At 69.4% G+C, this 15,004-nt stretch overlaps 1 protein-coding gene across 4 annotated transcripts in view; it reads right to left on the reverse strand.

Moving 5' to 3' along the window:
- CASKIN1 (CASK interacting protein 1) overlaps positions 1 to 15,004 on the reverse strand; it is a 32,736-nt gene that overhangs the window by 5,958 nt on the left and 11,774 nt on the right. For 2 of the 4 annotated variants that reach the window (XM_080556751.1, XM_080556750.1), the window contains exons 2-16: positions 11,609 to 11,660; positions 9,547 to 9,644; positions 9,167 to 9,312; positions 8,944 to 9,039; positions 8,539 to 8,669; positions 8,350 to 8,458; positions 8,004 to 8,112; positions 7,757 to 7,851; positions 7,558 to 7,675; positions 5,905 to 6,120; positions 3,764 to 3,871; positions 3,511 to 3,629; positions 2,316 to 2,403; positions 512 to 609; positions 75 to 185 (exon numbers count right to left, since the gene is read on the reverse strand). In XM_080556751.1, coding sequence (XP_080412877.1) covers positions 75 to 185; positions 512 to 609; positions 2,316 to 2,403; positions 3,511 to 3,629; positions 3,764 to 3,871; positions 5,905 to 6,120; positions 7,558 to 7,675; positions 7,757 to 7,851; positions 8,004 to 8,112; positions 8,350 to 8,458; positions 8,539 to 8,669; positions 8,944 to 9,039; positions 9,167 to 9,312; positions 9,547 to 9,644; positions 11,609 to 11,660 — 1,694 coding nt within the window. The remainder of the gene's footprint in view (positions 1 to 74; positions 186 to 511; positions 610 to 2,315; positions 2,404 to 3,510; positions 3,630 to 3,763; positions 3,872 to 5,904; positions 6,121 to 7,557; positions 7,676 to 7,756; positions 7,852 to 8,003; positions 8,113 to 8,349; positions 8,459 to 8,538; positions 8,670 to 8,943; positions 9,040 to 9,166; positions 9,313 to 9,546; positions 9,645 to 11,608; positions 11,661 to 15,004) is intronic. The other 2 variants (XM_080556753.1, XM_080556752.1) reach the window with 1 other exon arrangement.

Raw genomic sequence — 15,004 nt, forward strand, 5'->3', positions numbered from 1 at the left:
GTCAGCATCACCCCGCACTGGCCACGTCCCCCTCCCGGTGCCGGTGGCCAGTCCCGGCACCCCCACGGCCTCACCTCCGGTGTCATCCGGCTGATGGTGGTGATGTCGTAGCCGGCATTGATGAAGTTGGGTGCGTAGAGCTGCAGCTGGAACTTGCACAACCACTGGTACACGGCCTCTGAGCTCTGGAGCAAGAGGGACAGCATGGTTCGGGGCAGCCCTAGGGAAAGGGACCCACTGCCCCTGTCCTTGGCACGGCCCCTGTGCGCCCTGCGAGCTGTGCCCACATCCAGCTGCGGGCTGGCGGAGGCTCAGAGCTGGCACTGCAGAGGGGCCCCAGGGCTCAGGGCACCCCATAGGCACGGCATCGCGGCCAGCACCCAGATCCAGCACCCAGAGCTGTGCCAGCCTCGGTGGCTGTGGCATGGCTCTGCCGAGGCGCCCACAGCTGCGGGTGCAGGGGTGGCCCTGCCTGTGTCCCCCATCACCGCCCCCAGTGCTCCCTGCTCACCTTCCCCTCCGAAGGTGGCTCCATCTTCTTCAGCTGCTGCTCGGCGGCTGGCTGGGGGGCATAGGGGGAGCTGGCCACGCTCTGCGACCGGGAGGAGCCTGCCGGGGAGGCGGTGGTCAGCGGGGGCCAGGGCTGTGCAGCCTCGTGGGGCTGGGGTCTCGGCCAGGCCCTCCCCACCACTGCCCTGTGCCGCAGCCCCCGGGCGCTGGCTGGGCAGGAAGGGGAGCAAAGCAGGGTGGCACAGTCACGTCCCCGGGGCAGTGGGGCCGGGGCAGGCAGAGGAGAGCCAGCTCTGAGCCCACAGAGCCCTGGGCCCAGCAGCACACCCCGGGGTGCCCTTACCCAGGCTCTGCTCCCCAGGACGGTCACAACCCCGCAGCGCTGACGCCCAGCAGGGCTGGCAGCCGGGCTGTCCCCAGCCTTAAAGCGGTGGCTGCATTTGCACTGGGTTCTCCCGGACCCTCCCTGGCCCCGTGCCATGGTGCACACAGCTCCTGGTGCCGGGGCATCGCTGGGGCAGCGAGGGGACGGTGCTCACCTGAGTGGCCCAGAGCCAGAAGAGCCCCAGCACATCCCGGGGGCTCAGGGCCGGGGAGCTGCAATGCCCTCTGCTGAGCACAGCCAGGAGCTGAGGGACCCAGCAGGAGCCGGCTCCCCCTCTAGAGCTGGTCTCCTTGGCTCTCCACATGCCCCAGGAGCAGCCTGAGGGGTCCTGCTGCCCAAAGCCATCCGTGCCCACTCCTCTGACCCTGCCACCGGCCCGGGACTGGGCTCAGCCTCACTGCAGCGAGGAGCCCCCGCCGGGGACAGCAGGCTGGCACGGGCTGCCTTGCCCCCAGGGCCCCAGCAGAAACAACCCCGGCATCCCCAGTGCTCCCATCCCACGGATGGCGGCCTTCACCAGCCCTGCGGGTGGAAAGGGCTGCCCAGAAATCTCTGCCTCGTATCTCGAATCTGGATCAACAACAGCCTCCCCTTCCCCCTGCTGGCAAGCGCGTCCTCCTCGCCTGTGTCCCCGCACTGTGTGTGAGCAGCCTCCTTGCTTGTGTGTGTGTGTGTGTGTGTGTGTGCGCGCATCCCTCTGGCACCTGCAGCCCAGCTGCATGTGCAACCTCCGTGTGTGTCTGTGCCTGTGTGAGCCCCCCCCCCCCCCCCCCGTGTGTGTGTGTGCCACCCCCCCCCCCGTGTGTGCGCATCCCCCGGCACCCGCACCCCCCGTGCGTGGGCAGCCGCCTCACATGTGCATCCCTCTGCCATGTGCCTCCCCCTTGCGTCTGCACCCCCCTCGCGTGGGCACCTTCCCCACGTGCGCGTCCCCCCCCCGGCGTCTGCACCCCCCCCCCGCTGCACGCAGCCCCCCGCGATGCCTGCGCCCCCTCCCCAGAGGTTTGCGTCCCCCCACGCGCAGCTCCGCAGCCCGGGCACCCCCTGCCCGTCGGCCCCCGCCTGCGCGGCTCCCACCTGCGCCCCCCACGTGCCTCCCCCGCGGCGTGGGCAGCCCCCGGCCGAGCCCCCCGGGCGGCGAGGCGGCGGCGGGGGGCCCGGGGTTGGAAGGGGCCGGGGGAGCTCTCTCGCCCCCGCCGCCCGCCCGCGCCGCCCCCCCCGCGGTGCCCCCACTAACCGAGGCAGGAGAAGGCCTGGCAGCAGCCGAAAGGCGAGAGAGTCATTTTTTACCCACACGTTTTCTTCTTGCGCCGGGCGCCGTGGCAATAAAAAAAAAGACAAATCACTCAATCCACGGCAAGCCCGCGGCGGGGCCAGGGCTCCTCCTGCTCCCAGCAGCCGGGCGGCCGGCGGCACGCACCTGCGGGGATGTCCTGCGCCTTGGCCGGCCCATCGCCCACGGCAGCATCTTGCGCAGAAGCCTTCTGGGAAAGGACCGTTGCCAGCAGCTGAAAAACACCCCGGGAAGGGGGGAGAGCAGGCAGGAGTGAGGCGAGCGGGTGCCCGGGGGGGGCGGCGGGCTCGGGGGGTGCGCACGGCGGGCGCTGCGGGTGCTGCAGGGAGGGGCGCAGCGGGTTTGGGCTGCGGCGGGGAGAGCGGGAGCAGCGCTCGCAGCACAGATGGTGCCTCGCGGGCGGCGGGAGCCTGCAGTGCCGCGGCACCCCGAATCCAGCCTGACGCACGCCCGGAGCAGGCTGCCAGCATGGCCCCCCCGTCTGCACGGCGGTGCCGTGGTGGCCATCGGCACAGGGCCTGGCGCGGGGGCACGGGGACACGCAGAGCTCGGTGCCCGGCCGGCTCTGGCATCACGCGGGCACGGCCTTGGGGAGGGGGGCTCGTGGGGCTCCTCGGGACGGGACGTCGTGGGCAGGGGCTGCGGTGGGCAGCGCACAGAGGGCAGGGGGCAGTGAGCTACGTGCAGAGAGCAGCATGCAGCGTGCAGTGAGCAGGGTGGGATGTGCAGGGTGCAATGCGCAGCGTGCGGTGTGTAATGCGCACTGTGCGGTGTGTAATGCACCCCGTGCAGTGTGTAATGCGCACCGTGCGGTGTGTAATGTGCAGCGTGCGGTGTGTAATGTGCAGTGTGCGGTGTGTAATGTGCAGTGCGCACCGTGCAAAGTGCAGTGTGTGACGTGCAGTGGGCAGCAGTGCCCGGCGCAGCAGCGTGCAGCAGGCAGATGGCAGCGTGCAGCGCGTAGCTGCAGCGGGCGGGCGGGCGGCAGTGCGCAGCAAGCAGTGCAGTGCGCAGTGCAGACGCAGCCTCAGAGAGGCAGCAGAGACGCACGCCTCCGGCCGGGGCCACACGCTGCACAGGTGCCGGGGGCTGAGCTCAGCCAGCAGCCGAGGCTGGCAGGGAGGGGACATGCCGCTGACCGGCCACGCCGGGTGCCAGCAGCACCTTGCAGCACCGGGCTGAGCATTAATCTGAGCAGGGACTCGTGGGCATTGCTCAGGATGGGGTCACGGCTGCCAAAGGAGCCGAGTCCTGCCCCCGAGCAGGTGCCGATGCCGGAGCCGAGTGCCCCCTGGAGCCCCCACCCCGGGCCCAGCCTTACCTTGACGCCCTCGGAGCCGGCGTGCAGGGCGTGCGCCCCGCTGCCCGCGCTCTGCCCGCTCCCCGAGCTGCGAGCCGAGGCCACACTGCCCGTGCTGCCCAGGCTGCTGCGGTCGCCACCTGCGCATGGAAAGGAGAAGCCGTCAGGGCCCCGAGCACACAGCCAGGCAGGGGGACATCGCGGTGTCACGCCGTGCCCTGGCACGTGCTGCCCTGGGGACAGGGAGGGAGCTGGCAGCACGTGTCCGCCGTACCTGTGAAGGGTTTCCGCAGCACCCAGATCTCCTCGGTGGGAGCCGGCGCGGCCGATCCGCCCTGCGACGGGGAGAGGTGGGACGGGCTCATGTCGGCCCCCCGGGACCCTTGGTGGCAGAGCAGAGAGAGCAGCCATCAGGTGTGTGCGGCCCCAGCACGCTGGGGCTCGCGTCAGGGTGGCATGGGGAGAGGCGAGCCCCGGCCCCAGGTCCCTCAGCACCATATGCAGGGAAGAAAACAGTCAAAGGTTTTCGGGGGATGCCCGGAGGGGGAGCAGCACTGCCCTTGGTTCCCAACCTCCCCGAGCAGCCAGCACAGGGTGACAGGGAGGACAAGCGGCTGTCTCCAGGACCCTGTCCTGCAGGGCACCCCGTCCCTGCCACCAACCAGGGACAGACCCGTGCAGAGGGTGTCCCAGTGGTCCAGCTCAGTGTGGGAGGGGGAAAGAGCCGTGCTGTCCCCATGCAGAGCAACATGGGGACATGAACCACCGTGGGGGACAGGAGGGAGCTGGGCACCCCCTGTCCCCGGCTGAGGTGGCGCTGCTATCCCACTGTGGCCACCGTCACGCATTGTGTGGAGGACACTGTGTGCAGCCAGGCACCAGGGTGCTGTGCACCCCAAGCTCCCCAGGGTTCCCCAGGGCAGCCAGTGACAAGGGTGACACAGCTGCGGGCGAGGGGACCCGGCCCCCACGCAGGTGCAGCTTCAGGACCACCCCAGAAGCGCCGCTCCACCAGCATTGCGCTCCTCCCCGCTGCCCCGGCCCCGCCAGGTCCCGCTCACACTGGGGACAGCCGGGGGGTCCCAGCGCTGGATGGGACCCGGGCTGACCCCCTGCGGTGAGACCGGGGTCCAGAACAGCATCGGACGGTGATGGAGAACAGCCCCACGGGCTCTGCCACAGCCCCTGGCTACGCTGTGCCGGGCGCTGCGCCTTCCTCCCCGCCGCTGCTGCAGCCACTCTCATTCATTAAACCTCTGGCCCAGCGCACGGCCGGGCTGCAGTGCAGGGCAGATGGTGCAAGGTGATAAATTCCCTGCAGAAGCGTGAGCAGGAAGCCAACGGGCACGTTGCTGTCAGGCTGGGCCGTGCCCATGCTGCGTGCCGCAGCCAGCGAGGAGCCCGCTGTGCCTGGGTGGCTGTGGGGCTCAGCACCACCCGACCTGGAGAGGAAAGCTTGGGAGCAGCACTGCGCCCTCGTCCCCGTCGCTCCAGGAAGCCACGAGCGTGGCCAGCCCAGTGCTCCTCCAACACAACGCGCGTGCTGCCTTGGCTTGTGCGAGCACCCCAACCCCCAAAGAGCCGGCAGCGCACACAGGCTGCTGCCCTGGGGAGCCCTGGGCACGGAGCTGCCCTCCCGGCGGTCCCAGCACGGGCACCACCAGTGCCGTCACCCGACCAACAGCGCCTGTCACCTGCCTGTGCCACGGGGACAGTGCCCAGGCTGCAGCTGGGCACTGCCTGCACGGAGCTGGTCCTGAGAGCATCCCCCGGGAAATGCTCCTGCTGCTGAGCCCTTCCCTGCTCCGAGCGCACAGCCCCGGCCCCGCAAGCTCAGACACCCACCAGGAACTGAGCTGCCCAGGGCAGGGGCACACCTCCCAGCCAGCCCCACGAGCACGGCCCCGCGGCCCCGGCACAGCGCCTGGAGAGCATTTTGGGGGCTCCCTATGGATGCTGCAGGCTGTGGGCACAGCGCACATGGCCGGGGGCTCAGCGCTGCCTCCAGAGCTGCCTGTGCAGCCAGGGACACCCGGGGCAGCAGGATGTGCCCGCGGTGGGGCCATGGGCACAGCGGGGCTACGGCTGCGCCGGGAGGGGTGGGTGGTGGAGGGGTGGGTCTGCATGCACGCGGGCACACACCCGCACACACCGCACACACACGTCCGCCCGCATGCACACACACACACACGCATGCACACACCTGCATGCACACGCACGTGCACGCGCACCTGCACACACCTGCATGCACACGCACGCACGTGCACACGCCTGCAGACACGCACGCAGCCGCGTGCAGACACACGGCAGGCACCAAGGCACGGGGGACAGGAGCCGAGCGGAAAGAAAAGAATAGAACCACGCTTCAAAGGAAAAGAACGAAATCCACCGAGAATGAAGCGAGCGGTGAACTACCTTGTCCATAACGCGGCTCGTCGGCACTGCTAGGGGAGAGCCTGTGATAGCCAAAGGAACTGAAAAGAGTCTGATGGGAATGTGGTGGTGGAGGTGGAGGTGGAGGCAGGGAATGGAACGGATGGGACGAGGCGTCACCGTTTAGCACAGCAGCCCCGTAAGCCGGGAGCGGGATCTTTTGGTACTGTTGGGGGATTGTTACAGTCTCCCATGAACCTGATAATAAAACATAACAAGAGACAAAATGAAAAGAATAAAAATAACAGAGACACGTTCAGCGCCACCAAAAAAAAAAAATAAAGAAAAAAAATAAAGAAAAAAATAATGAAAATAAAAAAGCAGCAAACAAAAGAAGCAACCAAAGAGACGTGGAGAAGCCAGAACCGAGATCTAACCAAGGAGGAGCTGAGCCAAAGAGCAGCAGCGGGAGCTCAGTACGTGGCCCAGCACAGCGGCAGGGTACGGCCTGGGGGCACATCCCACGGACCTGCTGTTGTCCCATGGCCGGGGACAGGCACGGGGCAGCCCTGCGCTCGAGGCAGCGGCATCGCCGGGTGCTCCTGGAGCCAGGGGGCTCCGGGTCCTGCTGCCTGCGGGGCCATCTCGGGAGGAGCAGGGCTGTGGGCACAGCTAGGGCTGGGGCTGCGCGGGCAGCATCACCGTGCCCGGCTGGCCGAGCCCTGGAGCAGCCCGTGCCTGTGCCCCAGTGCTGCGTGGGGCTGCGCTCGGCTGCTGGGATTGCTCCAAGATCCAGGACCCTGGAAACACCACCGTGGCAGGGCCAGCTGCAGGCCAGGAGACCCGGACCTCGTCCCCGAAACACCGGCACGCAACCCGCTCCCAGGCAGAGGGCGGCTCCATAGCCCCGCAGCCCCACAGCCACTGCAGGCTCGCACGGCTCCGCTCCCCGCAGACCCCACCGAAACGCTGCCGCCTCCTGCCTGCGCCCCGCGGCACCCCAGCGTCACGCGGGGCCGTGAGCACGCCGGTCGATGCGGTGCCTTTGAACACATCGGTGCTGTGCCGGCCCCGCCGCACTGCTCCCAGCAGCAGGCACCGCCGTGGGCCAGCCCGGGGGAGCGCGCGTCCTGCGGGTACGGGGACAGGGACAGGCATGGGGACAGGGAGCTGCAGGGCAGGAGAGGAGGGTCCTCTCCCTAGGATGGTCCCTGGCTATGGAGAGGTCCCCGTGGGGCAGCACCAGGACCCTGGCACTGGTGCCCAGCCCCATGTGAGGCTGCCGGCACTGTCCCTGCTTGGACACTGAGCACCAGCTCCTCCCAACAGCCGTGACCACCCCGGCGATCCGCATGCACCAACGCTGCCCACCTGGCACCCCTGGGCTGCCGGCACCGACCCCCCAGGCACTGACCCCACACACGACAGGGGCACCGAACCTACACGACACCGTCCCTGCGCAACGGAGACGCACAACAGGGGCACCGACCCGGCACTCAACGTCCCTGCGCGACGGGGACACCGACCTCACATGCACCACGGGGGCATCGCCCCAACCAGGCTTCACCAGCTGCACCTCGCCCCCCTGAGACCCCAGGCACCGCCAGACCGAAATGGGGTCCCCAGGGCTGGGCCGCGCCTGGGGACACGAGTTTGGGAGCAGCCCGTGGAAGGTAGAGGCAGGGGAGTATTTGCCTGTTCGCTTGCTTATGGCCTCGACGAGGCTGGAGGGGAAGTAGCCCACGCGGTCGTTGCCGGTCCGGTTGTCGTGGATGCAGCCCTTCCAGCGCCCGTCCGCGTGCTGCTCCAGCACCTGCGGGCAGCTCAGGGTCAGGGCAGGGGCTGGGCCCCCACCCCGAGTACGGCCCCCCCCGGGCCCCGCAGCCGCACTCACGGTGATGACGTCTCCGGCTTTGACGTTGAGGCTGGTCAGGTCGTAGTTGTTGCAGTAATCCTTGACTGCCCGCACCTGCAGAGCGGCGGAGGCATCTGCGGGGACAGAGGGCAGCGTCGCCGGGCGCCCAGCCCCAGGGCGGGGGTCACCCAGCGCCCCCCGACGTCCCGGCCCCAGGGGGCTGGGGGCTCTCTGCTGGGTGACGTCCCGAGCCCGGGTGCCCGCCCGGCAGCCCCGCCGCCCCTACCCCGCAGCATCTGCTTGATCTCCTTGCTGGCCTGGCTGGTGGTGAACTGGTTGACGATGTCCAGAGCCGTCTGGTTGTACGTGTTCCTGACGTGGGCGTTGATCCCGCTCTGCAACGGCACGGAGAGGGCTCGGGATGAGGCTGCGCCCCGCCTCTGGGCCATCGGACAGAGGGGGCCGTGCTGCCCAGCCCCACGGGCACAGCTCGCTGCCGTGGGGCCGCCCTGGCCCCCGGGACCCTGTCCCCGCTCCCCAGGAGGTGGGCAGACTGCTCTGCAGCCCCCAGCCATGGGACTGCTCCCTTCCCATGTCCCCTCCCTGTGCTGGGGGTGTCAGGGGGCCCTTACATCCAGCAGAAGCCGCACCACATCGGTCTTGCCGCACAGGGCCGCCTCGTGCAGGGCCGTGCCCGCCTTGGTTTGCCGGTTGATGTCGATGCCAGCTTGCAGCAGGAGCCTGCGGGCACACGGAGGGGTCAGTGAGGGGGGGGCACGGGACCGGCGCTGTCCCCGCTCCCCACGCCCCCGGGCACCCACCGGATGATGTCGATGTGGCCGTTCTTGGCCGCGAGGTGCAAGGGGCTGGTGCCGTTGGGGTCGGTGGTGTCCCCCGGCTTGGGCTCCAGCAGCGCCGCGCACATGTTGCTGTTCAGGAGCAGTTGGACCACCTGGATCAGCAAACACAGACGGAGCAGGGCTGCAAAGACGGCTCAGCCGCCTGCCGGGGCTGCGGGGCCCCACGCAGAGACGCCCTCCCTGCCCCGGGACAGGGGTGCCCAGCGCCCGGTCACCCCATGGGACGTGGGAGCAGGAGGTGTCCCCCTGCTGCCCTCCCTGCGGCTGCCCTGTGCCCACCCCCAGGTGCCCCTCACCCCAAGGGCCTTGCTGAGGACCCCCACTCCCCGACCTGCCTTTAGGGGGCCCAGCACTGCAGGGACTTACCCCGACCCGGCCAAACTCGCACGCCAAGTCCAACGGCGTCTTCCCCGAATTGTCCATGATGCAGGGGTTGGACTGGTGCTGCAGCAGCATCTCGGACTGCGGGGGAGGGAGCCGAGCACGGTGAGGGCAGGGCACGAGCAGGGGCAGGGGGGGTGGCACGGCCCCACCGCCACCCCCTGCGCCCCAGTGCCACCCCCTGCGCCCCACCGCGGCCCCGCTGTACCACGTCGTAGTGCCCGTGCTGTGCCGCCAGGTGCAGGGGGATCTGTCCCTCGTCCGACGGGATGTTCACGGAGGACCCTGCCTTCAGCACCATTTTCATGGGCTCCTTCTTGCCTTGCCAAGCCGCGTAGTGCAGGGGCCGCATGCCTGCGGGCGGGCAGGACGAGCAGGCAGTGAGCACGTAACTCCCCTGGACACGGCCTGCCAAGGGGCGCAGGGCCGGGGGCACCGGCCAGGACCCCGCGGGGATGCAGCCCCCACGTCCCAGCAAGGGGCCTCCCTCACCTCCCACCCCGGTGCGCCGGCAGCCAGGCACAGGGCACCCAGCGCTCGCTCTGCCCCGCACACCGGCCTCGGGGTGCCGCGGCCCCGGGCACTCGCCTTTGTTGTCCTTGATGTCCACCGCAGCCTGTGCCTCCAGCAACAGCGAGATGAGCTCGGTGTTCCCGTTGAGCGCCGCATGGTGCAGGGCAGAGAATCTGGGGACAGGTCGCAGCGTCAGGGGGCTGTGGCCCCCTCCAGCCTGCACCCCCTGCAGCACCCCAGGGTGCCCACGCTGTCTCCCACCATGCATGCGGGCCCTGGTGCTGTGCCGCCTGCAGGCACTCAAAGAGCCTCAGCTGAGCCGCTTTATTTAGCTTTGCTCAGCATTGTTTAGCTTTATTTAGCTTCTCCAGGGGTGCCGCAGCCCCAGGACAGGCTCGCGGCCTGGTGTGGTGGGACACGGCCGTGGCCATCGGGGGAAACCACGGGAACGTGCACCACAGGAGCGGGGGCTGGTGGGGCTGGTTTGCGGGGTGCTGGAGCAAGACCCAAGCACCCGAGGCACTTCCCTGCGGCTGCTGCGAGCCCAACGGGCTCGAGGCAAAGGGCCAGGCACCGCTGGGGAAGGGGCAGGCATCGGGGGGCTGGTGCCAGCGAGGTGCCCCCCCCGCTGACCCACTTCCCCCAGCCTGGCCCAGGCGATGTGACTGTGGGCACCGGTGGGGGGTGGGGGGGGGGGCAGGCCGCCAGATGGCCGCGGTGCCCCTGCCCCGTACCAACCCCCCCGGGGGGGCTGGGAAAGCCCCTCGCCCCGCTGCGCTGCACCCTGCTCTGCTTCCACACAGCGCCGCCAAGCCGGGAGGCTCCCGGCAGGAGCTGACCTACTTGCTTCTCGCGGCAGCGGCATCCTCCGCACGGCTGCGCTCGCGCCCACCGCCCTGCTGCTCCAGGCCCTGGTCGTGCACGGCGCCCCTGGGCCCTCCCCGGGGCTGCCCGCTGCCACCAGAGCTGGGGAACAGGCTGCGGGCCCCAGCAGGACCTCCCGGCCCCTGGGGACCCCATACCCAAAGGTGGGCGGTGGGACTGGGATCCCGTCACACCCCCGTCACCGGGACCCCCAGCTGAGCGGGGACGCGTCCCCACCCGACAGCATGCTCAGGGCACCGTGGCCCCGCGGCTCCCCGCTCGCTCCCCCACCGGAGCTGCGATGAGAGCAGACAGCTCGCTCAGGAGGCCGATCCCCAGCGTCTGCCTGGAAATGTCAGCGTTTTCCGCTCCAGCGCCCCGTTCAGATCGGCTCAAGATGGTGCAAATCACAGCCCCCCCCCCCGCCCCCGGGCTGCCTCGGGGGCTTCTCCCGTGCACGGCAGGGCCATATGCAGGGCCCCGCGTCCCCTGCGAGCACGGGGACACCCGCATGCCGCTCGCCAGCCTGCGGACCAGCAAACGTGGCAGAGATGGGGAGACTGAGACAGCACCGGGGTCAGCTGTGCAGGAGGACACTGCCCGCTGCAAGGCCGCTCCTGAACCCCGAGCTGGCTGGGAGCTGCAGGCAGGGTGCAGGCAGGGTGCAGGCAGGGTGCAGGCAGCTCCCCCAGCCCTGCCATGGTGCTCAGCCCCTGTGCAAGTGTGCAAGGGGGGGCCCTGGGGGACGCAGCCCCCGTTCTGCCCACACAGCCAGCGCCATGCGCCCGCCCCAGTGCTGGCCAGCGTGCCCACGCGCTGCCACGGCCCCGCACGCACGCTTGCCCACACAGACACGCTTGCATGCACACGCACGCTCAGCTGCGCATCCGCACGCTTGCCTGCACCCACCCGTGCACGCACACACGCACACGTGCGGGCTGGCGGGGCCGATGCACGGCGGGCAGCGGGGAGGGCTGCTCCCACGGGCACTGCCTGGGGCGAGGGGCAGGAGCGCAGCGCCTCGGCTCCCCGTCAGCCCTCGCCTCCCCTGGTGCCCGCAGCGGCTACGTGCAACCCCACCTGCACACGTGGGGGGCACAGGCACCGGCACATCCACTGCATCGCACCAGGGAGCCTGGCACACCCCTGGGGATGCACCCTGCAGTGCACGTCCCTGGGGCATGCACAGCCTGCTCACTGCACCCCATGGCACGCACACCCCAGGGCACGCACACCCCAGGGCACACTCCCCGGGAGCAGGGCTCCCACTCACCCGTCAGTGTCCTGGAAGTTGACGTTGACTCTCTTCGCGGATCCGAGGAGCTCTGGAAGAGGGAGAGGGGAAAGCCCGTTAGAGAGGGAGCAGAGGGGCAGGGGCTGGGTGCTAGGGAGCGTGGCGCAGCTGCAGGAGGGCTTTACCCCCTGTCCCACGGGTTGGCTGGCTGTAGCCCCAGGCTTAGGGGTGAAGGGGACCGAGCGCTGCTGCTCTGCCCGCCACCGCACGCTGGCAGCCCTAGGGCTGGCGTGGGGTTTTCCTGGGTTTCCTTTCCGTGTTCCTTCACCCTGCAGGACCCCTGTGACGCCCCCAGCCCCACACCACCTGCGGTCCTGCTGCCCTGCCCCGTGCAGCCCAGCGCCCCGCTGCCCCGAGTCTGACTCCCGGTGAAGGCGTGAGGAAATTAAGCCCCTCAGAGCAATCCAATTAGCACAGCGAAGACGGACGGAGCCAGATTTACTTAAGATTTACCCACAAACGCCAGTCAGGCTTTTCAGTGAAAGTGCTTTTCCTTGCATCCCTGGTGCAGAGCCACAGGCCGGGGACCCACGCAGTGCCTGGGAGCAGGGGATGTGGGGACACCTCCGAGCCCTGCTGCGGGCACCGGGGCCTCCTGCACCCTCAGCAGGCAGCCTGGCAGGAAGAGGAGCGAGGCCGAAGGCCGAGCAGAGCTGCAGCCCCTGCAACACCCCCAGAAGCCCTGGGAGGAGCGGGGACCCCAGGCCCCCAGGTGTCCCCACGTCACCCAGCTGCATCCTGCCCCGGAGCCGCGTCCCCAGGCCGGCTGCAGGCAGCAGCAGCACGTCCCCATCCCCGTCCCGCTGCCTGCGGGACGTGGCTGCTGAAGGGCTGGTGGAGAGGAGGGGCAGGCAGCCCGCTCCCTGGAAGCATGCAGGGGACAGGCGCTGGGGGACAGGCGCTCGATGGCAGGCAGGGCTCTGGAAGGGGCCCTTTCAGCCAGAGAAGGAGAGAGCAGAGCAGAGGAGCCGTTCCTTGCGCCCTGGGGCTGCCAGGGTCTGGCTCCTGCTGCGAGCTCCACTTCTCCTTATCAGCATCTGAGCGCGATATTCAATTACACAGCACAAAATGCTGCGTCAGCAAACCAGGGCGCAGCGGGACGCCCGCCAGGTGCAGGCGGCGAGCAGCTCCTGCTGTCCCACCGCGGGCATCTGCACGTGCCAGCGGCGTGCAGCAGGGTCCCCAGCCCTGGCAGGGCACTCTGCTCCGCGTACCAGGGGCTCTCGGCACCCACCTACCTGCTTTGAGGGCTGGGGGCAGGAGAAGGGCTGGGGGTGGCTGTGCCCAGGGCAGCGTGGTGCCCCCAGACCCTGCCCTGTCCCCTCACTGCAGCACAGGGCAGGTCTCACTGCAGCAGCAGGGACCGTGAGCAAGTAAAGTCGGTGCCTGAGCAGTCACAGCTCCTCCGAGCACGTAAAGCCCTGATTGAATTTTAAATCCCCGTCCATGCGGCACAGACGGGGCCAGGTGCATGCAGATGAGGTGCCTGGAGATGGGGACCAGGCTCTGCCAGCCCTGCCGATGGCCTGGGCCGTGCCCGGCACTGACCCGTGAGGGCTCCAGGGCTCCATCCCCGCCGCCTGCCCCCTCCCCAGGAGCGCTGCCGGCAGGGCTGGGCTCCACGGGGCAGGCAGGAGCCGGCCCTGCGAAGGGACACGTGCTGCGGGTGGTGCTGGGCTGTGGGAGAAGTTTCTCCCTGCCCACGCGGAGGCAGCGGGCTCTGCGTGCCCCGGCGGCGGCTCCCTCGTGCGCTCCATCAGCGGGCAGACAGCCCAACGAGCGGTACATGTGCTAACAGCAGCGCAGCCCGGTGCCGATGGGTGACAGATAAGGAGGACGTCTTCGGAATAGCAACAAAGAGCAGCGCCCATCCGCCAGGTTCCCAGCCTCTCCTCCAGGCACGCAGGGCAATGGGGCGGCTGCGGGATGAGCAGGGGCACCGCGGGGTCCCCATGGCATGGGGAGGGACGGGGCACCACCGAGCGAGCCCCACACAGCCCCACACGGCCCCACACGGCCCCCCCCCAGCAGCCACGCCAGCAGCAGACCATGTCCCCCGTGACAGGGCAGCCCCCTCGCCCCGGCAGCACACACCAGTTTAACACCTTAGTGAAGGCCTCCAGCAAAACCCCCCACGTCAGCACAGCCAGACCCCAGGGTGGCGGCAGCCCCCGTGCCCCAGCCCCGCTGCAGCATCCCCGGGAAGGGCTGGGCGCTGCTGGCGGCACGGCCTCAGCACCGGGGCCGAGCGGGTGCCCGGCAGCCCAGGGCTGCCGCCAGGCTCCCCAACAAAGGTGCCATTCAGGGCCGGTGGAGAGGTGCCCAGGGCCGCTTCCGCTGCCCGCTGCCGCCCCAATGAGCGGCTCCTGGGAGAGGGGCCGAGCCGCCCTCCGCCATGCAAATCGCCGGCGGACAAAGGCAGCGCGCTGGCGCGGGTGCAGGAGCGGCCCCGCGCCCGACACTGGCTCCAGTCTTCAGCCCTGGCCCTGAGACGGGCCCCACTCGCTGCCCTCGCAGGACGGACGGACGGATGGACAGACGGGCGGCAGCAGGGCCGCGGTGCCTGCCCTCTCCCACGGGCTGCTCCCGGCGAGGGGCTTCCCCTGGGGATCGGCAGCGCAGGCTGCTGCACCCTGCTACGCTGATCCCCCTGCACCCACTCTGCGATCCCAGCTGGGACTGGCACGGGCTAATTTCCCCGCCAGCAGTTCCTAATTATCTGCTATTAAGGCCCAAAGTGCCTTCTTTAAACCCAAATCAGGGACACAGCTCCCCGAGGACGCAGCAACTCATCCCTCCGGCTGGAGGCAGGGAGCAGCAGTGCGGGGAGGCCGGCTGCCGTGTCACCTCTGTCCCCACCCCACCGGGGGCTGCCTGTGGGGACACGCAGAGCAGCAGCCCTGTCCCCAGGCTGGGTGGCGTCACGCAGAGCCCGGGCTGCACCCATGGCAGCCCCCAGCTCCGGCCAAAAAGGCATCGGCCGAGCGAGCTGAATAAACCATAGCGGAGGAACTCTTCTCCCTGCACCTGCAGAAGAGGCTGCTGCTGCCAAAATCTGTTTAGCACTTCAATAAATGCTCGTGCCAAGTGCTTAGTCAGTGACTTCCAGCCGCGCAGCGGTTTGACTTTCGTTAAAACCCTGGCAGCGGCCGTGCGCACCGCGAGCCCGCCTGCACCCGCCTCGCCTCGGCAGCGCTGCGGAGAGCTCGGGCCCCAGCGCGGCTTCTCGGCCTCACACACGGCCGAGGTACAGCTCACGCTGATGGGAAGAAGTCCTTACGTGGGCACCGCTTGTTCGGGTGGCCACCAGTGTCCACAGGGGGAGCAGCCGGTGGTCCTGTGCCTCCAGGGTGCCGCACCCTGGGGTGCTGCAAG

This window comes from Anser brachyrhynchus, assembly GCF_964034855.1.
Source record: "Anser brachyrhynchus genome assembly, chromosome: 15".
In the NCBI taxonomy this organism is placed as follows: domain Eukaryota; kingdom Metazoa; phylum Chordata; class Aves; order Anseriformes; family Anatidae; genus Anser; species Anser brachyrhynchus.